General features: G+C 31.9%; 2 protein-coding genes across 2 annotated transcripts in view; one reads left to right on the top strand and one right to left on the bottom strand.

The window, feature by feature from the left end:
* LOC130452417 (calcitonin gene-related peptide type 1 receptor) overlaps nt 1–27,069 on the bottom strand; it is a 217,279-nt gene that overhangs the window by 115,433 nt on the left and 74,777 nt on the right. Inside the window, exon 2 of the mRNA XM_056791693.1 lies at nt 1,448–1,784. Within this exon, the coding sequence (XP_056647671.1) occupies nt 1,448–1,544 (97 nt within the window). The 5' untranslated portion in view covers nt 1,545–1,784. The remainder of the gene's footprint in view (nt 1–1,447; nt 1,785–27,069) is intronic.
* On the top strand, nt 22,407–23,846 carry LOC130453379 (tigger transposable element-derived protein 4-like). The gene has a single exon (XM_056793127.1). It carries the CDS (start codon nt 22,407–22,409, stop codon nt 23,844–23,846), a length of 1,440 nt encoding a protein of 479 aa, XP_056649105.1.

The following is a 27,069-nucleotide window of genomic DNA, read 5'->3' on the forward strand; positions in this document are numbered from 1 at the left end:
TTTGACCCAAAACGAATGTTTATAAATGTCTCAACGTAACTAAAAGCATGAATCCTCTATCTCGTGAAATCATTTCTTCTTCTACCTGGTGATTTAAGTTTAATATTCCTTCTCAATTCTCAATTCGTACTGAACGTCCAGTATCTGGTTTAAAATTCAATTGTCAAATAGAAAATACAAACAGAATTCTGATGTTGCGTTTGTGGGCAGTACATATTTTCAAACCAAGATGAAAAGTGAATACCGCGTATCATTTGTGAAATCTATAAAATTGTTAAAAGCCCAACAATCATGAAAATTAGTATACAAAGACAGTGGGATACAATATTATGCAAGTGATATATATGACTATGTTCTATCTGTTACAAAACTAATTTATTTCAGTATTCTAAATCAATTATTATTATAAGCTGAAAATTATATGTTGTTGAAGTTACATCTGTTCCTAGTGATTAGCACGATATATCTCTTCAAGAAAATACTAATTTAATCAATCTTGCTGTCTTAAGTAATCCCATAAGAGATTAATATTTACCAAGATCTAAACCAAAACTTTTTGGATCTCTTCACAATAGTGAAGTCTGTTATCGGTAGATACAAAAATTACCTTGCCCAATATTAGATGTAATGTTCCCTCGTTTATTCGTTGATTTTTAGAAATCTGAAAGTTTACAGAACGGTAAAAAGAAACTATCAATACCAAAAGGACACACCGTAGAATGTCAAGACAGCTATGAATTGGTGTATGCATTAATGAAATCAATAAATTATGGAGAACATCAATGAGAAGGGTGCAGCGATATCAAAATCATAGTTTTATAAAAGGGTTTACCAAATACTCATGTTACCTTATGTCTTTTGTTTGAAAGTCTCTCATCTATCAATGTAAAACCTGCTTGGAAGTCATTCAAAATGGTTGACGAAGAGTTATGAGGAGAAAAAGAAAGTAAAACTTATAAAGATTCATTTTTTGTACTCACATTTTCCCTTACAACTTAGGAAAAGCAGAAAGAGTGTATTCCACACAATTTAAAAATTTTCGACGTTATCAGAAATTTTGAAATACTAGAATATTATATTGGACTTTCATAAGAGAAACTATTTTGAAAACTATGGACGGAACGCCAAAATTAATCATTTTCCATTATCTTGCTATTATTAATCAAGTTTTATGAATAATAAGGAAAAACAATTGTCTATAATAATTTTATTTCGTCACACCAATGATTACTATTGATGAAAAAAATAGTGAAAATACAATGTTTTGAATATATTCTACTGAAGATTGACTTTTGATACATTTTATAGTATTAGGATTTGTATTTTCAATTGCATATGTCGCCACATTCATACACAAAAAAATATTCAAGATTCTAGAAAATATCTCTGTAGAGCTCATTTAGTACATTGTGGAAACTTTAATCCTATTGACAGCCTAGTTACTTACCATTACTGTATGTTGTCTTGGTTTCCATTAAGGATGTACAGTTTGATTCCTTCTCCTCCGTTATCCCATTAAGACGTTGAATCTCCTCCTTGTTCATTGTTATCACCTATCAAAGTAGTTTTATTTCCTTGTCGTTAATTAACTTTTTTTGAAAAGTTATTTACCAAAAGTCCTTGAAGACATTAAAACTTTCCTTGGAAATCACTATCGACAAAAAATAAAAAGGTTCCTGATTCCTTAAACAGCCGAAGGAAAAACAATTCCTTTAGGTGATGAAAGCATTCTTTGATTTTCAGAAAGTTTCTCCGAGAAGTTTTTTCATATTATGAAGATGAATCTGAAAAGGAAAGAACTTGTTCAATTGGAGAAATAATTAAATTAATTATCTCAGTTTTTAATTTTATTGTGGTATTTTGTGGATATAAAACTGAAATATGTAATATAATATAATTAAAATATTAAAATTAAATTAGGGAAGGAAGTGTTAAATTAATCGTATTAACAACCAAATAAAGATACTGTTTCGATGCCCCTGAAGGGGATAACTTGTCTATCAAAACGCTTATCACATAGTGCGAGGTAGTGATAGTGAGAATTATGGTCTCTACGAACATTATTAATTGTTCTAGTAATACAAACATACCAATTAATAATCAAATCTCACCACACTTGACAGCAATGAGTGAGCTTTAGCAATTATTATTGAAAATTGTGTATAATCCTATTTGCAATCAAAGGATAGAACATACTTGGTATATTTTTATTAATAACAACTGAAATATTAACATGAAGTATTAATTTTAATTAAAAAACTTATGATGCAATTAAAAAGAGGAGAAGAGAAGTACTGTATTCAAAATATCACCTGTACAAGATACACAGACAGTAAAATTATCACATAAACAAGAATAAAAGTGTTTTGTTATCACGATCATTTGAATTCACAGATTGAGTTTGATCAGCTACCGCCCGATTGATAAACTCACTCTAACTGGCACTTTAACTAAAGGTTCCTTTAGATTGAAGGGCTCTTTAGCTTAGTTGTTACAGTGAAGTGGTCCCATAATCGATTTGTAACAGTCTCTCAAGTAAAGGCTACTATAAGAAATTAAATGGAGGTGGACAATACAATGTGCTTTTCCAATAAATGTCGTTAGAAAAAGAAACAAAATCAAACGTAGAAGTGAGTGTTGAAGAGTATTTTATTTTGACGGTAACATTTCTTATGACTTTGATTTTTGGTGGCGTGCTATTGTGTTTTGTATTAGCCAATTTAATTCCTCAAATCAATTTTCTATTTCAATTATTCGATTGAATTTATTTCTTCGACGTTTCTTGTTCTTATATTATATTATATTTTATAAATTTTCGATATCTGCTGCCACCCACTAAAAAATGTCTTCCAAAGTGCTCTTGTTAAAACTGTCTTTTCAAAGGAGTGTTAATGAATATTATCTGGTCGTTAATAGAACCTTGTCAACGAGCTGCAATGTTACGATTCCGAACCCGAGCATCCGATATAGTTTGTACGTTTGATGAAAAAAAGCCTAAAAATGTCTACGTCTTCACCGCATGGTGATTAGTGTTAAGGTGGAATTTATTGCACTCTTGTTAACGGGAAACTGGCCATTCCATTCATCCCGAATAATGTCGCAACTGTTAGCTTAGTAATTCGAAATCTTTTTAAAAAATACGATTTGTTATACATTTCCAAATGATCGATATATTTTTCGACTTCGGATGAGCTTGAACTCGAACTTAATGTAGGACGTATCTAGCCATTATGACATGAATCTTTTATTCTTTCAAACTTAGCTTAGAATTCAAATATAGCCTATGTTTGCATTTGATTTTTGCCACTAATGAAGTCTCCAACGTGCTATAGTAAAACATTTCTGACTTTACCTCAAAGTTCAAATTAAAAGAACATTTATGCTAAATGGCAATTAAGCTTCCTCAAAATGTATTATGAAACCAGCTGTGTGTTTTTAGGATAACTAAATTTAAAGCTTCCTTTAAATGTATCATAACTCCCAAAAAATTGTTGATACACCTGGCAGGCAGAAAAACCAAGCAATAGTCCATCAAACGTTAAGAAAAAACACCAGCGTCATAAGGTACATTAGGCAACATCCCTTCACCAAAAAAATTTTATTCTGTTATGCCAAAGGAATATCTTCTATAAGTTTAGTTAAATCTTTTTTTCTCCAGTTAACTTTCCCTCTTTGAAGTACGGTCTAATAAACGACCATTAAAACGCACTTTTAGAGAACGAGTTGAACGAACCGAAGTGTTGATTTTAGTCCGACCAATAATGAATATTTTGTGTTTTGACTCCAAAATTTCTAGGGAAGTGGCGCTTTCATTAGTTTAAAATATTTGATGTAAAAGCAATAAATTGCTGGAAATCATAATATAAAATAGAAAAATATAACACAATCTGACATTTTTTCACTGTCATTTATTAATTAGTCCAACATTTCTTTTATTTTTATTCTTTGCTAATTTAGCTATATCAATATTACTTCACTTTCTCTATTTCTTATCTTCTTTTAATTTGTATTTCTTGTTACATATTCAAGAGCAAATATTGCCTTTCCTCACCCCTTTGTTGATTGATCAAAATTGTTTTATCCACTCATGTTGTGGCAAAATTAAACACCAAAGTGTACTAACTCTAATATATTTCAAGGCTTTCGAATACATATGTATCTAGGACTGAAATGTTATGGTAAGTACAATATAAAAGTATGTATGAAATAAATAAATAATTACATTAATCAGTTGGTTAGATTATGAATGACATTAAATTTTTATAGTTTATATTAGGCTGGGTTGTTATAAATATAATAATAAATAACATTAAATTTTAATAGGTTAGGTAGTTATGGCTGGAGCTGAATATTTATTGGTTCGATTATGAATCACATTACATTTTATAGGCTAGGCTATTATAAGTGAACTTGAATTTCATAGGTTAGGTAAGATTAATTGGCTATCGAAAGCGTTGATTTTCTTCTATAGAAATTTTTTTTTTCAAAATTTAAAAGATATGTATAGATTTCACCAAGATTATTTAAATCAGTTATCTTATTAATCCATTGATCATTTTGGCCAAATTATGTTGTTTCTAAAAAGAGACGTTTTTTGTAGTTTTTTCAGTTGTCAAGAAGATTCATTTTGCAACAAAACAAACACTGCGTTCGAATATATTGATCGTTTTATTTCCTCTGCCCATGTTTTCCTTGATCTTCTTCCTTTTCGGTTTTCTGGCATCCATCTCATTACTTCATTTGGTAATCTTCTATCATTTTGAGAAGATACCAGTTCTTTATTTTCTATACATGTTATAAATGTCTCTTCTATACCCATTTGTTTCTTAATTCTCTCATTGGTCACTCATTGCGTCCACTATAGCTTCTATTTTCCTTTTCATTTGTAATTTTAGTTGTCACGTCTGTGATCCATATATTAACGTGCTTTTGATGATGGTATCAAATATTTTGTTGTTACTGCAACACTCAAATTTTCCATGGTAATTTCTATTAGTTTTTTTGATTTGGGTAGGATTCTTGTATATTTTAAAGCTTTACTCTGTTCTTTCAATTATACATAGGTCTGCTGGAAGTCTATTGCTCACTTTAGCTCACTTTTTATCTCAAATAGAGCGACACAATTTTCAAGTTAAGTTTAAGAAGGCTGTGCCTTAACTTCGAAAATATATCAAATCCTGCTTCTTCAAATATTATTATATTGTTTTTCACAAGATATTTTTCTTTTGGTGTGATCTGTGCTATTTTTAATTTCTTTCATTCTACTACAGTTAATCAGACTTGAATAGTCACAATTGACCGGATATGCCAGCACAATGAGAGATAAAAGCCCAGAAAGCTTCGAAAAATAATACGTTAGTCGATTAAAAAAACTCGCAGAGCAATAAGCGATAATCTGCTTAATGTGCTATAACACATTAGGCCTTTTCAGTATTCCAGATTTTCTACAGCTAATCAGGAATCAATAGGATTTTTGAGCATTTTATAATATTAGTACAACGAAATATTAATAGAGCTTGAACTTAAAATATATATACAGTAAATTGAAAAATCCATAAATTTATTTATTGTATTAGAGCTGTCATTAAATGCTTGGCTTTAGAAAGCATTGACTATAGAGACTCTGCACCATTATTTTATACTATAAAACTTGATTCAGACATGACCGTATAAGTTTGACTGATGACGTGTGTTCAGGAGGGTCAAAAAATGCGACGCCAAGCAATATCATGAAAAAAGTTTATCAAATGGTACTGGATCAGCGTCGAATTAAGTATAGAAAGATAAAAGAACTTATCGGCATAGCAAAACAACAAATTTTTTATATACTGTCTGGAGAATTATACATGTGTAAGCTATTCGCACCTAGTGGGTTTCGTTTAGACTTAATCGCATTCGAACGAACGTTTTCCAAGCTTTATTAACGTATTTTGCAAAATGAATGAGATTTTTCGAATCGATTTATAACTGTAGATGAAACTTGGTTCGATCACTATACTTCTGAAACGAAAAAACAATCAGGAAAGTGGATGGCAAACATGCTGCGAAAAAGGTTTCATCGATTGGAAAAGTAATGACGAACGTTTTTTGGGATAGTTATAGGATTCTGTTTATCAGGAGAATATTCCGCATCATTACATGATAAGGAAAATAGAGAAATATTCGTAGAAAATGATTATATTTCTACATCATCTCCTAGTACTTCAGTGATTGTCAAAAATTTACGAATTGCACTTTGAATTGATTGACCACTTACTGGATCCACCAAGCCTGATCCTATCTCCTGTTTCCTGTTCACAAAGCTGAAGAAGAGAGATTTTCAGTAGACAAGGACGTTATTGCATATATAAAAAAAGAAGGTAACTATTATTTAGAAAAGTGGAAAAGGAAACTATGCTGGAAAATATGAATAATTATGAGTTTTGTTCAATTGTTGGATCAGAAATTTTCCACACAACTCTCTTAAAAGCTTGAACTTGGCAATTTATTAAATTCTTGTCATTTTGGACACCTCTGCATTATTTTGTGTACTAAAGGCTGCACGGTTTTTCCTCACAAAATTCCAAAATTCTGAGATTTATTATTTCTTCGTTACTTTGTTTCAGAACTTCAGAGAACAATAAATGAAATCATGTATTAATCCATATATCCAATTCAACATTAGTTGAAATAAATACGAGGTTGTAGGTATTATGGGAAATACCTCAACTTCATATTACTATTAAAAGCCAGAAATTATTTCATATCATTTTTATCGTTAACATGCGAATGGACTAACGAAATTCATTTTATGATAAATGTCTATCAACTTTCAGACTGAAAGATGATGATATGCTGAATCTAGTGAATTAACTGCTCACGAGTTTTTAATTTATAACTTAATGGAAAAAAAAAATTACTCATCAAAAAATTGCAGTTATACCAAACGCCTGTATAAATTTCTCATTCAAAGTCCGTGCTTTGGAAAAATTTGCATATATATGACATTATGACCACTTGTAATTCGTCTAACAGACTTTGTAACTTGATTATTTTATCCAATTTACATTGTGGGGATCATGAAATACGTCTTTCAACTTTGTACCCTGGAAAATAGTCCAATCTATGTAATTTGGATTTTTCTTCTATATGACTCCAAGAAGATCCAAGAAGAATACAAATTTTAGACATTATCTTCCTTGATTAGTGGGAAACGTAGTTTGAAGTACACTGATAAAATCAGTGCAAATCTTTTGTAATTATTTTTGTAAATTCTAATATTTGTTTGTTGCAATATAATGTAAAGTAATTTAATAATTAATGTGAGATTATTCATAACTGCATAGTGGCTTAGAATTTGGAAACCATTTCGATTACTTTATAATAATGAGATCATATAAAAATTATTTTTCAATTCTTACTCAATTTCTCGCTAAAACGCTCTCATTGTAATGTTTGAATTTGTAAACGTGGAGTGATTTGTACCTACTGAAATAGATAAATTTACCCCTTTAGCATCAAGTTTAAAAATAGGAAAATGGCACGTGCAGATTAGATTGATATGGTTCTTGTTCCACATCACGATCATTTGTGTTGAATATTGTCATATTTGATTAATGTTTCATCGCAGATCATCATTTTCCTTATAAATAGCTCGATTTAATTGTTTTTTGTCAGAATATCCCACCAGCAACTCATGTCACAACTGAACTTCGAGTTTTTTGTACATTCAGCATTTTACAAATGATTCCAAACGGTTGGAAAGATAAGGTCAGAGAGAGAGAAATGTTAGTTGGTTTTGTTTGGATGGGTTGAGGAAATTATTCGTGTTGAGCAAGGGATTTATTGGGATTAGCCCTGATATAGGAATTACTCTTGTGCAAGACTGGAGCTGTAGTGAATAATAATGCATCAAGCTAAAAGAATGAGCAATGATAAGAAGGAGTGTGAAAGAAAATGAAAGAACGCCTGATACAAACAAGTATAACGGTTCTTCGCAGATGTTGTTTGTTATTTAGGTAAGGGTAAATCTGTTGGTGGCTACAGCCCTATCGTCGGCCATTTGACTCGTGAACCGGTTCACCAGATTACAGGAGAACCGCAGAAAACCTGTAACAGCAACGATCGACGAATTGTGTATGAAAGGTTATTATCTCATGGATATGGGAGAGTTGTCAAGGAAGTCTTCGTATGCTGTTGCTAGCAGCTGGAGGGACGGAGTGGGGAGTTTCCTCTTGGGCTTTGAGGTGAGATGCAATCTATCGGAGAGCCAGAGGGTGAGAAGGGTTATTAGATTTGATGGTATAAATCACAAAGCAGGTTTAGACGTCGTTTAGACGGCTTGAGATGGGGATGATATCTGTATTGATATAAATTATGAGGAGGATGTATGTTTTGTACGTATGAAGTAAGGTGAGGGGGTGGGTTCGTTCAAATTTTCCTCAGAGCGCCTTGATGAGAAAGAGAAAGTGAGAGACCGCCTGGTGTGGAACGAATCTTTCGAAAACAAATTTTCACAAGGATATCTTTCAAACCATTTTGCGTATAGTAAAATAACATTCCCACTACAAACAACGCCAATTTCTCTGAATGTTTTTGTGCGTTATACATTTTCTATGATGAAAAATATTCACGTAGCTCCTTTTTTCAAATATTGCCTTATTTTGTAATGTTTATAACGTTTAACAGAAATACTGACTAATAAATCCTCATTCATAAAAAAATAACCTGAAATATCACCTTTGAAACGTGCATCAAGTTATTTCAATCGGAGTAGTGGTTTTCGATACACAAACAGCATATATTATAACAATCTGGAATGACTTTTTTATGACTATAATTTAAGGCCAAAATCTCAATAATTTTATCCATGTTTTCATTCCTACTTTGTTCTTGACATATTTTCTTACATCATTCAAAGATTCTAGAGTTTCTATAATTTTTTTACAGTTTCGATAGAAACTATATAACAACTACTATCACTGTCATTGAACTACCACAAATTTTTAGGTACAATTACTTTCAAATTACAATGAAAGTTTAATGGCGCCTCTCTACAAAATATCTTCCTTGTTTTTTTAGAAATGATATGTCTTACTGCAACAATGCTAGAACATGCCAAGAACAAGAAAGATGTCAATTAAGGCTTTTGTCATATTAGTCTCGCTGTTTCATTTATAGTATAATCTTGAAAGTTGCTTTTGAACAGTCAATATCAAAATAATGAAGTTGAGATGTATCTGATCCTCTTCTCGAATTTTCTTAAAGCTAGATGGATATTCCTACTTTTCTTTCTATTTCAATAGACGCTTGCTATAGCCATCATCGAAAGGATGTGAAATTTTTCATCTCAATCTAAGACTCATCCTAGAACACGAAAGTTATGTGCGACTTACGGCCAACAACAGGTAGACGTAAATTCGAGAACTAGAACAGCATCCGTGGCTCGTTACCAAATCGCATCATACCCATCCGAACATAACCCGAATTCATATATAGAAAACTGAATTGATACTCTTTAAATGGTTATCAATACCGCTTCGAGAAAAATCTAAAATTCGACAGTAATATAATTAGCTTTTACTTTCTTTTTTTTACTTGAGAGGTTTCAGCCCCTGAGTGGTTTCTCAATAATATTGAAACGTGAATACAGTGGAATGTAATTGGAAACGGTTTTAGTTGAAATTTTCAAATTCTTTTTGATTTATTTTCAAATGAATAGGGATTGTGGAAACAGAACAAGAATTCATAACTATATGGAATATCCGCTTTTATAATAAACTCGATGAGAAAAAATTTATTTAAGAGTAAAATCATTTTTTCTCGGATATTCCTTTTGATAATAGCATTTATTTAAATAAATGCAATGGATTTTCTTGATATAACTTTTTTTCAAGTCGTAACAGATCTAAGCGTTATAAATTCTACAGCAATGTTTGAATCATTTCTGATAGATAAAAAAGCAACACAATCCAGAAACAACAACAAATTATTTTAAATTGAAATGAACACATACAATAAAGTACATAAAAATGAAATATGATTGGAAGATTTTGCTTTTGGCGAATCCTTTCACTACCTCAAGCGTTCCCAAGGAAGTAATATCCACGTTTTTATGACAAGCTGAGGCATCATCGATTATAAAGTGGAAAAAAGGAGTCTCAATCAAGACTCCCAAATATTTGGTGTCAAAACTTAATAATATCTTATATTATATTTGAAAATATTTATTTGAGTATCTCCAATCAAATTTCACAAGCAAAACGCTCCATTAATGGAAACATTGCCGTTTGTGAATATCCTAGTTTTAAAACAAAACAAACTTTGTTTACACTTGATTGGCGAATATATCTCTAGAGATTACATTGTTTGAAATACAAATTTGAATTATAAAAAAATTATGGGTATTCAATCGAATCATAATGAGTTTAAAATACTGATGTTTTCGGCTTATTAAATGTATATTAAAAAATTTTTCTATCGTTTATTATTATATTATCTTAATCCCATAAATAAATGGATTTTTTCAATATTATACAATTGTCACTAAAATTAATGTATTTGGAAACCAGTCACGGACCTATACTAACCTTCTATATCATACTATGCCCTGTGGCATATGCTGATTTCGAGTTAAAACCGATTCCTATGCACTTCTGGTAGTTCTTGATTGTAGTTTCAACTGAAATTTAGTTTCTCCCGCATAGAACTTCTTTAGCATGAATAAAACTACAATTCTTGTTGTAACTTTGTTGAGCTATCACAATTGCTTTATAATGATGTATTGTTATATCATTCGCGTTTAAGAGAGTTTGCCAATTATAATTTATTCTCACCTTTTAATACAATGGCCAACTTTCGAACTATGAAGCGAACAAATGACGGTAACAGTAGTAACACTTTGAAATTTATAAGCTAGTAACGTATTTCCCTGAAATATCTTCCTAATTAATTCCATTGTAATTTGACTTAAGAGTTTAATGGAGTTTTACCAAGATAGGGTTTTTAATCATCTTACAATGCCAGAACTAATTGAATTAGGACATTTCTAAAGAGAAAACGGGAAGTAATGGGTCTTAAAATATACATTAACAGATAATTGTGATGATTCCACAAAAATTTGTCAAATTTGTATGCTTTGAAAGAAAATAACTCCCTCAAATTTCCCAATCCACAGCAAAAATTATTCCCTACATGCATTATAATGGAGTAATTCATTATACGATAACGTAGGTATCGATCCTCTGTGTTACAGTCAACAGAATACACTCTGTCGCGGCTTCTCTAAATAAATCTTCATTAAAAACAATATTCGTGTAATATTGGGTCGTAAAATTCTCTAGAATTTCCGTGTAACGACACCATGCCACATTTTCAATAGATATATAAAACAACAGAAACTATGCTGATAATGGTTTTTGGGAGTTTGTGTGAACAGCTATTAATAAATCAAACTTTAAATAAATCGTCCAGAAACAAATTTTATATGAAATCTGAAGCATAAATATTAATTTTCATTTACTGAATATCTGTCTAATTTTAGTATTATTTTACCTTAATTAACTTTTTAATATTTATTAATGCAACAAGTGAGTAAAGTAATACTTTTTTTTCACTAGTAGGACGGTTTTACTTGGGCATTAGTTCCAGTTGTTTACATTTAATATTGCATGAACATTCGGCTGTCAAAACGATTTTTTCACGTTGTATACTATCGCCTGGTTTTTTGGAATACGGAAACGGAACGGAACGGTCAGTATTGAATGGTAAACCAACATTTATTTGTCAGACATGTTTTAAAAACTAGGAAAAAATGCTTCGACAATTGGTTCAAAAGTTTTTATTTGTCTCAATACTTAAGTAGTAATCCTCATATTTATAGCCCTTCGAAAGTTAAATTAAAACAACTGCTTATCTAACATGATCTGAGTTTCCAAGGGTTATATTAAGCATATTCAAATAATATTCTTTTTTCACGGCACATGATGTTACGATAGAATTTCTCGTCATCCGTCATTCCTATTTTATTTTCTCGCTAACATCAAAGGTTTTGCTACTTTGTGCGTTATGTACGCGTACACTGATGGGTGCGTTAATTAAAATATGAGCGTGGGATGTGGATTATGATGTTTCACAGAACTGAAAGAATGTAGCTCAAAAGACCGAAGAGGGAATGAATAAATTGTTGGTAATATGATGTTGCTATTAGTTATACGATGAATGTGCTGACATTCCACAACTTGTCAATAGTTGTATCCGATTCAGAATTTCAATATTTCACTCACATGATACAACAACAACAAGATCGAAATAAAAATTTATGTGAGATATCACAATAACTAACAAACAAAAAAATGTAGACTCAAGCAAGCCTATAACTAATTATTACGTTTAGCCGTTAACTACGTATAACAACGAATGTAGGATCGATAATTTTTGAACAAACCTCGTACATGGAATGCTGTATTATCCATTATTTCTAATATCGTGAAAAATATTATGCTCCTTAATATTACTCTTGTACTCTTCAGAATTTACATTTCAACCTCATTTTTCAGGTACTCTACGAAGGAATGTTTAAATCCAGGTCTCTAATTTGTGGAAGATTTTTTTTATCCTAATAAAAATCAACAGAACTTAATAGAGAATTTATAGCCAAAACAAACAAACCGTTTCTGGTTAATTTTCGCGTGCATAAATGTTATTGAAATTTCGAATCTTCCTGAAGTTGTTCCATTCCACGTTGTGTAGATGGAGAAAAAACAAGGTTTCAAGTATTTATCCAAAGAAGCACATGTATTCAAAAATTTTTTGTGGTTGCTTAAACATATTTCTCTTTCACGATTTCAAACATATGGTTTTCTTTAATACAGATAGACATAATTGTTATATAAACGGATGGATGCGCTCCAAATACATTTAGTACGACGCCGAATTCTTGTGGTGCATTTTGAATGAAGATAATTCTCCAACGCGAAACAAAACTAAGATAATACCACTGTAAACTTTCAAACACATAAGTCAATTATCATTCATCTAGTTGTCTGTACCGTTTAACATTTTGTTATATATCTTCATTACAGTGTTGCCTATTGATGGATGTTAGTTTGTTTCTTCTTAAGTTTTATGTGATTTTTTTATCTTAATTTATCTCTTGTTTCATAGATGAGTGGATTCAAGGGTATCTGGCTCTTTTAGTCAGTGATGTACATAAAAACGGTGACATTCACATTCAATTTGGAAATTTCGAAAAATTGGTATCTCAAGGTCCTATATAATATCTGTAGTATTATTATTCTAATGAAAACGTTTCCTACGTTTTTTTTTCAATTATTCTCAGTAGTGAACGCTAAATATTTATTTTCCTAAATTCGGAGCTCAAAAGCGCACTTATTTCTTCAATAAAGAAATTTGGATTGCATAATACATGTAAACTCGGCCAGATTTTATTGCTATTTTACAATTAAAACAACTGAATTAGATATTACAAAAATATTTCAATCGAGTAGGGATAATTGAAGTATAAAACTGTAAACTTAAAGTTTCAAAAAAAAATTCATACAAAAAAAAACAATAACCTAACCTAACATAACCCAATATATAAAAATCCAATTTAGGGATGTTTTTAAGTTTATTGTATTAAAATGTAAATTGGAATTTATCGATTAAATCAAGATAATTGTCCCTCTTCCGGATAGTTACCCGCCTCCTCTACTCGGGTACCTCTAACACTTTTTGGCCGAATTTACCAGTGAACTTCAAACGACCTTTGTGAAACCGCAGCTTAGGTCAGATAATTAATTTGGCCGAATTTACATACTCCGTCACTGTAGACAAATACATAATAAAAATGATTTGCGTCTGCTTGTGTATGTCATTCTTTTATTTTGATACGTCACTATACAGAGCCTAATGATGGGGCCCTCTTGGACCTGGTGCCACGGGACTATAGCTCCCCAAGCCCTCAGCTTAATCCGGCCCTGACACCATAAAATAATGAAAAACAAAACCAAAACTCGTAAAAATAATATACTAAATCGAGTTTGACCCAAGAAACGTTCTTACTTTAAAATTAGTGACCACGTGGTAATAAAGGGAGAGTCGCAGACACAAGATTGTGAATTCTTCAGAGCATGAGCTTGAGCAAAATTGTTCAATCTAATATATGAAGGAAGATTTAGATATAATGCCACCTATATATTCGACTACCTGATAGCTAAATAAATCACATCAATCATTGTTAGAAATCAGCACATTGAAAATTATTAAAATAATTTGTCGTATTTCCAGTACCATTTCTTCTCTGCTATTTTTACTTCCTTCAGCAGTTTGATTATCTCACCCATTATCAATATGAATCTATTGAATTCATTAATATTTCCGCGATTTCGTTCCAAGTTGGACTTCACAACGATGTACCTCTTTCTTTGAGGCATTGCCGAAAAGAATCCCTCTAACCTTTCATCCCGTTTTATATGATCATGTTATTATCATGATGTTTTTCCCTTACAATCATTATAATTTATGATGAAATGCAACAAAATTTTTCACAATAAACTGGATATTATAATGCTTCTACATACACAATATGTAGTTGTCTTTCAGAAAGCTCTATGCCTACAGACATTTACGAGGATATTATCGATTTGTTATTAAATGTAGCATACATTATTCACAATACATTCCTTTTTATGGCAAGACTACGCTTTCAAGTGGAAACGGAAATTTTGTTTTGTAGTATTTTCGTTGAAACGCATGAAATTGTCTCCTATTTTCCTTGTGTTAAAAGCATAAAAAGGTGAAAGACCTTAACGACATCCGAATGATATTGAAAAATTTTCGCGACACAAACTATTATCATAATCATCGCATAAAACAAAAAGTGAAGCTTTTTAAAGTAAACTGGAAAACAGTGGAAATGGATGACAGCATTTCGCTTGTGAAATCCAAGATTCATATTAACAAACTTTTATTTGTACAACTTCTAAATGTAAGAGAATTTTATATTGGGATGATTCATAATGTGAATGAGTCGCGAATGCCTTTCGAAACATGCAGTTGACGTTGTACAATTTTCCAATTACTACTTTACAAGAGAATGGATCGGAAGACGAGGTTATACAGAAGGGGAAACAAGGATATATTACCTCTATTTTCTGTGATGTATATGTAAAACGACCTCGAAATTTTCGAAACTTATAATTAAACATTAAATGAGCGTAACTATCTACAAAAGTTATCAACGATGTACTTGACGGACGGATGACAGAGTGAATTTGTTTGTTATCAAAAAACCAATGTATGGAATTTTTGACGTTTTGTAAAGATCACATTTTGTTTCAATAATTCATTATTATTTCAATAATGATAATTTCGTTTTATTTATGAGAGTTGTATCAAAAGTAAGGTTCACAATGAGCTACAGCCACGAAAGAAGATAATATCTAATAGAAACCCGTGCACAATGGTTCCCTCACTCTCGAACCCGCCCGTCCAAGATGCGCTAAGTCGCTCAGAGTACGTTTGTTAGCTGTCAGAAATGGGAGTCTTAATAGCTGCTATTGCCTATTGTGAAATTTGAACAGTAAACCAGTTATTTCACGCAACTGACAGAGGTTTATATGAAGTGCATGTCCGTTAAGCGTGCACACAAATAATGCAGGGCTTTGCTGAGGGTCGCACGGAAGTTCACAATATCGGATGAGATTGTCCAAAAGATCAGCACTGCGCTGTCTGAAGGTCGAAGAGGTATTGTTAATAAACTAAGTAAACGGATTTCCGAAGATTCTCATGGATCAATTGAGAGAACTTCAATAGAAACTTTGGGTTATTGTAAGATCAGAACTTCTTATATTCCCCGGGTGATGATTGATGGAAACAAGGAGCAACGTCTTAACTGTGCTCGCAAGTTTCTTCAACATTATGAGGGGGTAGGTCACAAGGAAACTCTATCGCCATCGGGTTTCATTACACCCCCAAAACAAAACAATCTCGTCAGTGGATTTACTGCCATCAAAAAAATTTAAACAACGCAGCTGGCAAGAAAAGTTATGATGTTTGGAGATCAGAATAAGGTACTTCTTATCAAGTTCATACAATCTGATACGACAATAAACTCAGTCAGATATTATGAAACATTGATCAAGCTCAGGCGAGCAGTCCAGAATCCCAGAAACCCCATATCGCTCGTGAAACACATGAGATTTTGAAAAAATTTGGGTGAAGCAACGAATTGGCGGGACACTTCTTCGACAGAGGAATATATAAGTTGAAGCACCGTCTTTGAAAATGAATATGAAGATTATGTTGAAAAATAGACAACCATTATGTTACCACACTAAAATCGGTTACGTAATTCCTACGAAATGTAAATTTGATCATCTGTTATTCAAAACAAAAATCGATTTGTTTGATCATAATCGTATAAGCTCTACAGATTTCTTATACAATCATTTTATTCCATTACTTAGCCATATGTATATTCATTTTGGATCGATGAGAATACTTAAAATGTTTGGAAAACGGTTCTCATCATCGGTCATAATATATTTTACTTTAGGCCACATTCTACTTAATTCTTGAGAATATTTAAGTGGAATTATACTATTGGAAGAGAAAAAATCAGCATTGGTGTGCTATCTGTCTCTACTGGCTATTAAAATCAAAACTTTTGCTCTACCATCGTTTGAAATTTCGACGTCATAACTATCCAATCAGAAACGGGTGGAGAGAGGGAGAAGTGGTATACCGATGCTTTTTCTCTCTCTATCAATAGTTCGGGCGCACTTAAACAACTAATATCTTTGATATTAGCTCTATGTGAAATATTCAGTAATTTTGCGTCGATTGATTAGTTTAATTTTTAAATGAAACTCTTAAACAAACTGTTGAACTTCACCAATAGATGACACCACAGAAAAATGAATAATTATAATTTTATCAAAGTGCATAAATCAAAGATGCATATTTTATGGTATTATTAAGTATGCCAAAGCTCGCTTAAATTCATTATTTCATGTGAAACTAACCCAACGTTTGACCGTCGAGATATGGGTTTTCTTCCTTTTTCGATTCCAGGAATTTTTTTGATGCTACGTTCGTGATATAATGTTCAGGAGAACCTAAATATATATATATATATATATATATATATATATATATATATATATATATAATTATCTGAAAAAAATCGCTTAGTACGAAAGTTTTCTCATATTATTGGAAACAACGCGCAATCACTGGGAGCCAAATCCGGGTGCTTTATGAATCCTTGGATTTGAGATTTTTTTTGGGAAATACTAAACTAGAGGATTAAATTATATTCAGTTATATAAATAAATAGAATGAAATCATTTCCGAAAGAATTAACCACCAAAATTGCGAAATATTTTTTTTATTTTTTCATTAAAAACAACAATAACAAGATTTTGAATAAAAATTTAAAAATAAGGTTAGTTTTATGGCAATGTTATTCTTTCTGTGTTTAAAAAAACTATAATCGTTTCATGAAACTCAACATTCTACTAGTTTAATGTATAGTTTTGAATATTCTTGTTCCTAAACCGGAGAAGTTCTGACAATTCAATTTAGTTTGTTTGAACGTTTTTCCAACCATTTCATATTTACATCAATCATTGGCCAGTCCTCTGACGCCAAGGAGGTCGTTGTAATATTATTTTTGGTTTGTTATGTCGACCTTTTGACTTAACTTATATTCTAAACAAGCAGTTCCCACAGGAGCTGCCCTAATATTTTACGCAGCGAAAATATCAAATCTGATTGTGAGAGTTGAAATCTAGTTAGTTAAAGCCATTTACTTTTATCATGTAAGCGTTTGTTTGGGTAACAAAATTCTGATGATAAATATTAAAAGCTATAAGAATCTCAAGAAAATTAAATTTTGAACTGAGAGCTGCTTTTAAAAAGTTATAACTGGATCTGTTTCAATTTGAGTTTATGATGAATAGAAAAAGTTGAGTTCAATACAAATTTTGTTATAAAATGTTTCTAAACAAAAGAAGATCTATTCAAGAGTATCAAAATTGAAAATTTCCACTTAACGATGATGGTTCCAGAAGTACCTAGCTTGAATTAAGAGATGACGGTAGTTGCTTCAGAGTGCACAATATATACAGTAAATGTTTTAAGTTTGAAGATGCCACGTTGTTTAGTATTTGTTTGGCAGCCATCAATAGTGAACGTTTTCAGTGAATTTCCATAAACATGGAAAACATTGATCATCGTTATATCATTCTTTTATTTAAAAGGTTTTAGCCCAACTAATATAAAAGCTAAAATACATTCTACCATGGGTGAGACTGTTTCTTCGCTATGAACAGTAAAATAATGGGTAGCGGCGACTGAAAGTGTGCGAGCTAGCAGATATAGTAGGCATTTGAAAAAGGGCGGTATATCGTATATTAGTTGAAAATTTGCTCATAAGAAAGCTGTGCACAAGATGGATGCCGCGTTTGGTCACAATGGAACGAAAACAGCGTCGTGAAGAGGTTTCCATCGAGTGTTTGGCAATGTTTAATAGGAATTAAGCTGAATTTTTGCGCAGTGTCATAACTATGGATGGAAAGTGGGTCCATCACCTCACATCCGAAATAAAAAAAAACAATGAAAACAATGGCCTGAATAGGGAGAATCGGCTCCAAAGTAGGTTTCATCTGCAGGCAAGATAATGGTGTCGGTTTTTCTGAGATGCCCGTCAGGTAATTTTCATTGTCTATCTTGAAAAAGGAAAAACTATCAACGGCGAGTATGATGCGCACTTTTTGCAGCATTTGAGCAAAGGAATCAAGCAAAAAAGCTGCATTTAACTAAAAAGAAATTGTTATTTTATCAAAACAATGCACCAGCTCATATATCCGTTATTGCAATGATTTAAGTTTAAATTGGTACCTCATTTACCCTATTCGCTAGATTTAGCCCCCTTCAATTACTTTTTGTTGCCAAACTTAAGAAATGGCCAATGGTAAAAAATTTTCCTACAATGAAGATGTGATGTCGGCTGTTAATGGCTATTTTACGGAGCTTGACATTTCTTATTACAAAAAGGGTATCGAACTTATTGAACCTCGCTGGAAAAAGTGTATGGAGCTAACAGCGTTTGAAAATTAACGTATTTTCCTAAATTTTTGTGTTTTCTTCATTAGTCCAGGTACTCCTGGAAAGATCCACGTAGAACAATATTTTTTGTTGAGTATCAATTCACATATTATAAAATAAATATACAATGTTTTTGCAGTTGGAGCTCAGGTAACCTTCTATGAAGCCTATGAAGAAGGCATACAAAAATTTGTGACACGTGTGACACAAGTGCCTACAAAATTTCGGAAATTAGTTTAACAATTGTCGATTTTTGTACCGGGTGTCCCAATAAGAATAGCTCTCGGCCATATCTCGGGAACTGTTTATAGTACAGCTTCAGGAAAAAAAATTATAACAAAAGTGACCTCAAAAAAACCTGGAAATTATTTACAGAGTTTTAGGTCTACCGCCAGAGGGCGTAATTAAATACCAAAAGTTATAAAATGATTAATTTACAAATTTTATCTAATTAATATGCATTTAAACTCGTATCGTATTCTTCAAGAAATTCAGCGTATATTTGATTTTACAGGTTTTAGTCTATCTCTTCAAATAAGAGGTGGGAGGAAGCGGGAACTTTATTATGAAGCGCCTGTAAGTACAATTCTACTTAACCTATCTATGCAAACTTAGTCTTTTTGAAGAGAGCTCCTTTCTACCAATGTAAGAATTATAATTTCGAAACAACCGCATGTCAATATCTTTTTCGTATTACGAGATATCCTAAGAAATGTTTAAATTTTAACCATTTTCCTTTTAACATAAATTGTCTTTTCTTGTTCTATTAATAATAGTTTCAATTATTATGTTAATATTATATAAGCTGTCACCGGGAAACTGCGTTATGGAAGTTAAAATGGAAATATAACTTAAGGTATCTCGCTAAAGACGACTTAAATGTTCTAATTGTCGCCCATCATTTTCTATACAAGCTTTTATTCTTTGAATAGTAGATTGAATAGCAGTCTCAATTTCTGCTCTCGAAATACTCTGAATGACGTTTCGTATTGTCTCGATCATGTTATTTCTAGTAGTGGGTCTAATTGAACAAACAAGGTCTTCAATCCGGCCCCAGAGAAAGAAATCTAAGACGGTTAAGTCTGGTGACCTGGCTGGCCAAAAAATAGACCTCCACGTCCTATCCACCTATCAGGGTAAGCATTATCTAAAAATTCTCTAGCTTGTCTGGAGAAATGCACCGGACACCCATCGTGCTGATACAACATAGACCTACGAGTTGCTAGTGATATATCTTCTAAAAGAAGTGGTAATTCATCCCTCATAAAATTTAGGTAGCGTTGTCAAAAATAAAAGGTCCAATTATCTGACCATCTACAATACCACACCAAACATTCACCGACCATCGCCCCTGATACTGAACTTCTTCCATCTAACGTGGATCATTCTGTGACCAATAGTGCATATTATGGCGGTTAACCGTACCATAACTACTAAATGTAGCTTCATCTGACCACAAAATACGTGACAGTAATTGAGGGTCGTCATATACCATATTTAGTAACCAGTTGCAATAATCCAACCTTCTGTCGTAATCACGATCAACCAATTGTTGTTGCAGTACTATATGATATGGATGAAATCTAAAAGAAATATAATGTCCTATTTAATATCTTTCCGGAATGATAAATAAATTATTATGTTAACACATAACCATACCCGCAAATAATATTATGCGGGTATATTTTGTTTAAGAAACATATTTTTTTACATCATAATTTACGTGTGTTCTGTCAAAATACGTTGGTTCTGCTTATTCCCAAGTTTTTACTTATTGCTCCAATACTCAAATGCGGGTTAAATTGCACATATGCCATAACATTGTGTTTTCCTCTGCCGCGTCTTCTAAATAAGGGAAGATTTACATTTCCAGTCCTTCTTAAACGGTGTATGAGTCAACGAAAAACTCTGCTACCGGGATGATATCTTTGGGGATATTGTATGGCATAATACCCTAGGCGCGACAGTTGCATTTCTCATACATTCAAAGTAAATGCCTATTATATCAAATGCTTCTTTGTTTGTAAGAATCATTTTAGATATAACTTTTAAGTAAATTTTATATCGAATTTAATGCACACAAATAGCAATGACACGTAAATTAACAAATGAACAAAACTAGATTTATTGATTTGACACAAGACATATCTCTTTGTTTTGTTTTTTTTTCATGGCCAACTACTTGTTTTTATATATTTCCATTTTAACTTCCATAAAGCAGTTTCCCGGTGACATCATAAGTCATATTGACATAATAATTGGAACTATTGTTAATAGAACAAGGAAAGCCAAAAAATGTTAAAATCCGTTCAGTAAACCCGGAGTAATTTATGTTTAAAGGAAAATGGTTAAAATTTACCCATTTCTTAGAATATCTCGTAATACGAAAAAGATATCGACATGCGGTTTTCGCTAGTCTGTTGCTAATTTGGTCTACTTCTATATTCCCTAATTAAAACTGCATGTTTTCATTCAACATTTGTCAAGCATAGCTAGATTGAAAAAAATAAATAATTAGCGCCCTCTAGCGTATACGTTACTTATTAGGTTGTTTCGAAATTATAACTCTTACATTGGTAGAAAGGAGCTCTCTTCAAAAAGACTAAGTTTGCATAGATAGGTTAAGTAGAACTGGACTTAAGGCGTTTTTTCATAATAAAGTTGCCGCTTCCCCCCACCTCTTATTTGAAGAGATAGACTAAAACTTGTAAAATCACATATGCACTGAATTTCTTGAAGAATACGATAATCATAAATTGAATAAATATTAATTAGGCAAAATCTGTAAATTATCCATTTTATAATTTTTGGTATTTAATTACGCCCTCTGGCGGTGGACTTACAACTCAGTAAATTATTTCTAGGTTTTTCTCGACGTCACTTTTGTTATAATTTTTTTTCCCGAAACTCTACTATAAACATTTCCCCGAGATATGTCCGAGAGCCATTCTTATTGGGACATCCGGAACAATAAAAATTTTTACCTTATCAGTACATGTTTTTATATAACCAAACGCATTTTTTTTTGTTGATACTTTGTGAAACTCGGTTAAGTGGGACCTGGATAAGTGAGGTAAGCCTCTATATCTGGGATTTGTTCTTTCGATTTATCATCATAGTTACCTCTATAACTGAGACAGCGAGTGAATTTTATATGCATAAACCTCTGTAACTGAGATAACGTTGTTTGTTTACTCATTCTTATTCTACCCACAAATTCCACACATAATTTCCAGTACGTAAGACAAATTTTGAGCTTCAATTACCTCCAGTTTTAGTTTCGCTTTACTATCATATAGATGTTTATTTGAAAAATGCCAAAACGAAAGCTACAATCGTTATCATTACGTGAAAAACTGCAGTTAATATCCGTTTATGAAAGTGGGAAGACACGCGAAGAAGTTTGTGCTGAATTTAATGTGCCAAAATCTACTCTTTGTAGAATAATTCAGAGTAAACATAAAATTGAATCACAATGTTCTGAAGGACAAGGAAAACTAAAACGTGTACGTTTATCAGAATATCCTGAACTTGAACTGTGTTTGCTAACATGGGTCAAGCAACTTCGTAACAAAAACGTTCCGGTAAGTGGACCGATGATTAAAGAAAAGGCACAAGATTTCGCGCGAAGGCTCGATATTCATAATTTTTGTAGCAGCAATGGTTGGATGGAAGGATTTAATAAAAGAAACGATATAGTTTTCAAAGCAATTTGTGGAGAAAGTAACGCTGTTGATGTTAACAAATGTAGCCAATGGATTGAAGACCTACCACTTCTATTACGCAATTATTCTGCTGATGATATTTTGAACGCAGACGAAACGGGTTTATTTTACAATTGTTTACCCGATAAAACTTTTACCTTAAAAGGTGAGTCTTGTCATGGCGGGAAACTCAGTAAAGAGCGCATTACAATACTTCTAGGTGCTAACATGTCAGGAACTGAAAAGTTGCCTATCCTATTAATCGGAAAATCCAAGTCTCCGCGATGTTTCAAAGGTGTTAAAACTTTGCCTGTGAATTACCAAAATAATGAAAAGGCATGGATGACATCCATTATTTTTTCTGATTGGTTGAGGAATTTAAACCAAGAAATGAAAGCCCAGAAGCGAAAAATTTTAATGTTTGTGGACAATTGTACTGCTCACAATAATATGCCCGAGCTAAGCCACATTAAACTCGTGTATCTGCCTGCGTATACCACAAGTAAATTGCAGCCAATGGATCAAGGCATCATCGACAATTTCAAAATTTATTACAGAAAAGAAGTTGTTCGACATGTTATTAAATCTACAGAAGACAATCAGTGCCCACAAATCGATGTTCTTCAGGCGATGAGGTTTGCTAGGAAAGCTTGGTTTTCTGTGACCAAAACTACTATAGCAAACTGCTTTAAAAAATCTGGATTTAAATCTGAAGTAACTGAAGCTGAAAGCTTACAGCCAACATTCCAAGATTTTATAAACGTCGATGACGGTTTAATAGTTTCAGGAGAACTTAATGAAAGCGACATTGTTCATGCCTTCTCGTCTTCTTCATTTTCCAATGAAGAAGACGATGAAATGAGCGCGGAAGTAAATTTAGTAAAGATTTCTAAACACGAAGCAGTAAAAGCACTAGAAACTTTGCACAGTTATTTTGAAATGTCATCAATTGGTGACCCAAGCATATTTGATAAAATTTATAACATCGAAAAACATCTGATGGCTGATACTTCCAAACGACAAACTAAAATGACAGATTTTTATAATTGATACATTCTGTTTCCGTATTCGTACATCATCATCATATATTTAAGAGCTCAGCTCTTGTCGTTGACTACATATTACGTGTAAAAACGTGCTTGAATATTTTTGTTGATTACATAAATTTGTATGATTACCTTTAAGTACTATTTTTTTTTAATAAAACTCATTTACACACATAACACGTTATTTTATTTTATTTAATAATTTAACCTGTATAACTGAAATAACCTGTATTCTCACCTCTATTAATGGAACCCTCTGTAAATGAGACAGATATTTATTTATACCTGTATATCTGAGACACTGGGTAAGTGGAATACCTCTATAAGTGAAACGACAGTGCAGGTCCCTTGATGTCTCACTTAACCAAGTTTCACTGTATATATCGTATTTGTTAGGTATAAACTTAACAACGTAACAAACTTCAGAGCTTGTTGAAGAAAATTTCGAATTTAAGAAACTAGAAGTAGAGAACGATTGAATGTTGTATATATATTTACAGTTGACTTTGCCACTGTAATTCTCAGTATCGTGTCTCCTGCAGTTTAATTTAAATGGTTTAACAGATGTTTTCAAATACTATTTCAACGTCAATGTTACTTATCGTGTAGCTAGAAACGGAGTGAAAGATGTAGGCAATTTGTTCGTGATTGAAATAAATGAGGAAACATTAGGAAATACGTAACGTAAAATACTAACTGAATTTAGTGTATCCAGAAATTTCCCTCAAATACATGATAAATATGACACATATAGGCAATAACGGTTGTTACTAGCAAATATAATATACGTACATACGAATATTGGTTTCAACCTAACCTAATTCGAGCGTTATAAAGGGGTGGATAGATAAATGTGAAAATTGATATGATATTGATGTGATAAATTGTTTTGAAAGGATTTTATAATATTGCCTATATTATGTTCATATTTACATCTCTGGTGAGATTTTCATTTTCCATTTATAAAACACTTTTTTTAATTCCAATACATCATGATTTTTTTTTGTTCTTGAAATACTCAAGAAATTTTCAAGTCTTATTCATACAGTAATAATACCTCTGTCGAAAGTACAATCATACATTAAAAGGGTTAATGCTATAACAAAAACTTTGGACTTCAATAGACTATAATTGCTGGTGTTATAATGGTTTGCTTATTTGAGAAAGAACGAATCGTAACTTTAATAATATTGAGATATGTTAAATTAAGAAGAAACGTGAAATAATAATATACATTCTAACAGAAATTTCATGACAAAATCTACTGTCAGTTAGATCCAATGATAACCCGATAAGAATTTTTGCGAGATGATTTGAGAAACTTTGTTTATAATAAAAAATAAGTTAACTGTGAAAAAACCCCAATTTGAATTGAATTAAATATATTGATCATTTGCTATAATCGATGGGCGTGTGCTTCAAATTAAATTACCCCAAATTGTAATCAATTGTGGTTTCAAACACAAAAAACTTTATAAGTACGTGATTATTATTCAATCATAATTCACACATTCCAATCCCTAATCTAATCTAGGTCAATCTCTTTACTTTAGATCTCAGCTATTTACAAACTAAAACAATACAATATACAATCACATCAGTATTGACAGGATTCTGTGGAGCAACGCGCGTTGACTGAATAATTGCGTTTAAAAGAATTGAGTAGAACACAAATATACGTTTGGTGAATGCATTATCATATGACATAGTTTCGTCTTTCAAGTTTGTCCAACACTATTAGTTAAATAACTGAAAATAGTGATGACTCATACGGTTCAATATATTATATTCACGGTTTTGAAGCAGTACAAACATTACAAGAGTCAAGATTAATAAAAATACATGAGTCATGAATCCATCACTATTATGTAGAGACCAAAATGCAGACTAAGGAGTGAACATATTGTGGTCCATCACCACCATATTTTAGGACTCTGAAGGCATAATTTTATTGAATGGGTAGTATAATTATAAGTACACATTATACCAATTTGAGGAGAATTACGTGAGAGGATGGAATAGAATTTTGGGCGGTTGTATGAAGAAAGAACTCAGCCCGCAGTTCGTTATTGCAGCAGCTTAGACAGGCTTCGAATTGGGCGAGCATCCGTCTTACTCTCCACATGCGACCTCAGCGATTATTGTCTATTTCTAAAAATATTGTTTTTCTACCACCGGCAGCATGCATAATAAAATAAATAAAAATTTACTTTACGCATTAGTGCGTAAAGAAACATATTCCAAGCAGTACTGCGTGAATAAAGATATTATCAAGGTCAAGCGTAGTAGCTAGAGTACGAGGCTCACTTGTGGAAAGTCCCAGGTTCAAATCGCACTCATTACATTTTATATTTTTCTACTTATGTAGTAATAATTATTTAGGTATGCCGTATAGAAGAGTTAAAAAAACTCAATAACTACACAAAGTCCACCTTCATTATTAATATTGTTAATAAATGCATTCAAATGTGTTCTAGTCTTGATTAAAATGTTCAAAATATCAATAAATATATAAAATATTTTCAAAAGGAACCCATAAAAGTGTTTAAGCTTCTAACGAAAAATTGAACTCACTTTACACATTAGTGCGTAAAAAAATTACCATTAAACATCTGTATTCCGTTAAGTTTTTGCTAGTAGAAAAATATTTTATGCAATTCTTGGTCTTTTTTAGCACTTGTAGTAAACGGTTTTCTTCAGATAACGAATTTATATATATATATATATATATATATATATATATATATATATATATATATATATATATATAGTGAATTTGTGGTTTGAAGGCAACATGAATATCATTTTTTATTGTCAGTTATTCCAATAGTAATCATGGTAAAGTTCGACATGATGTAGTGAAAATGATTCGTAGACAATGATGAATATTAATGTTGTATGACTATGCTCTGAGGAAAACGCGTTTAAAGTTATACTTTTGGAACAAAACGGTTTTTGAACTAAAGCGTTATTACTATAACTAAAAATGTGATGGCCTTGTCAGCTCTTATTGCCTGGTTATTCCATTCGCAGTTCCTTTGGCTGCTTTCTTCTTAAAAGCTTTCAAAAGAATAATTCGAGTGTGAGTTTGAAACAAAACTCTTCCACTGTGTCAAAATTAAGATTTTCCTCCGTATGCTTTACATAATAAACCAATCTATTATATGTAGAATTCGAAGGGAAGGAAATCTTTTAGTTTCAGTCACCAATCTTTAATATTTCAAACA

Source organism: Diorhabda sublineata, chromosome 1 (assembly GCF_026230105.1).
Source record: "Diorhabda sublineata isolate icDioSubl1.1 chromosome 1, icDioSubl1.1, whole genome shotgun sequence".
In the NCBI taxonomy this organism is placed as follows: domain Eukaryota; kingdom Metazoa; phylum Arthropoda; class Insecta; order Coleoptera; family Chrysomelidae; genus Diorhabda; species Diorhabda sublineata.

What these genes read in the sequence shown, in the direction of transcription:
- LOC130453379 (XM_056793127.1), top strand. Translation starts at nt 22,407, where the DNA reads ATGCCAAAACGAAAGCTACAATCGTTATCATTACGTGAAAAACTGCAG.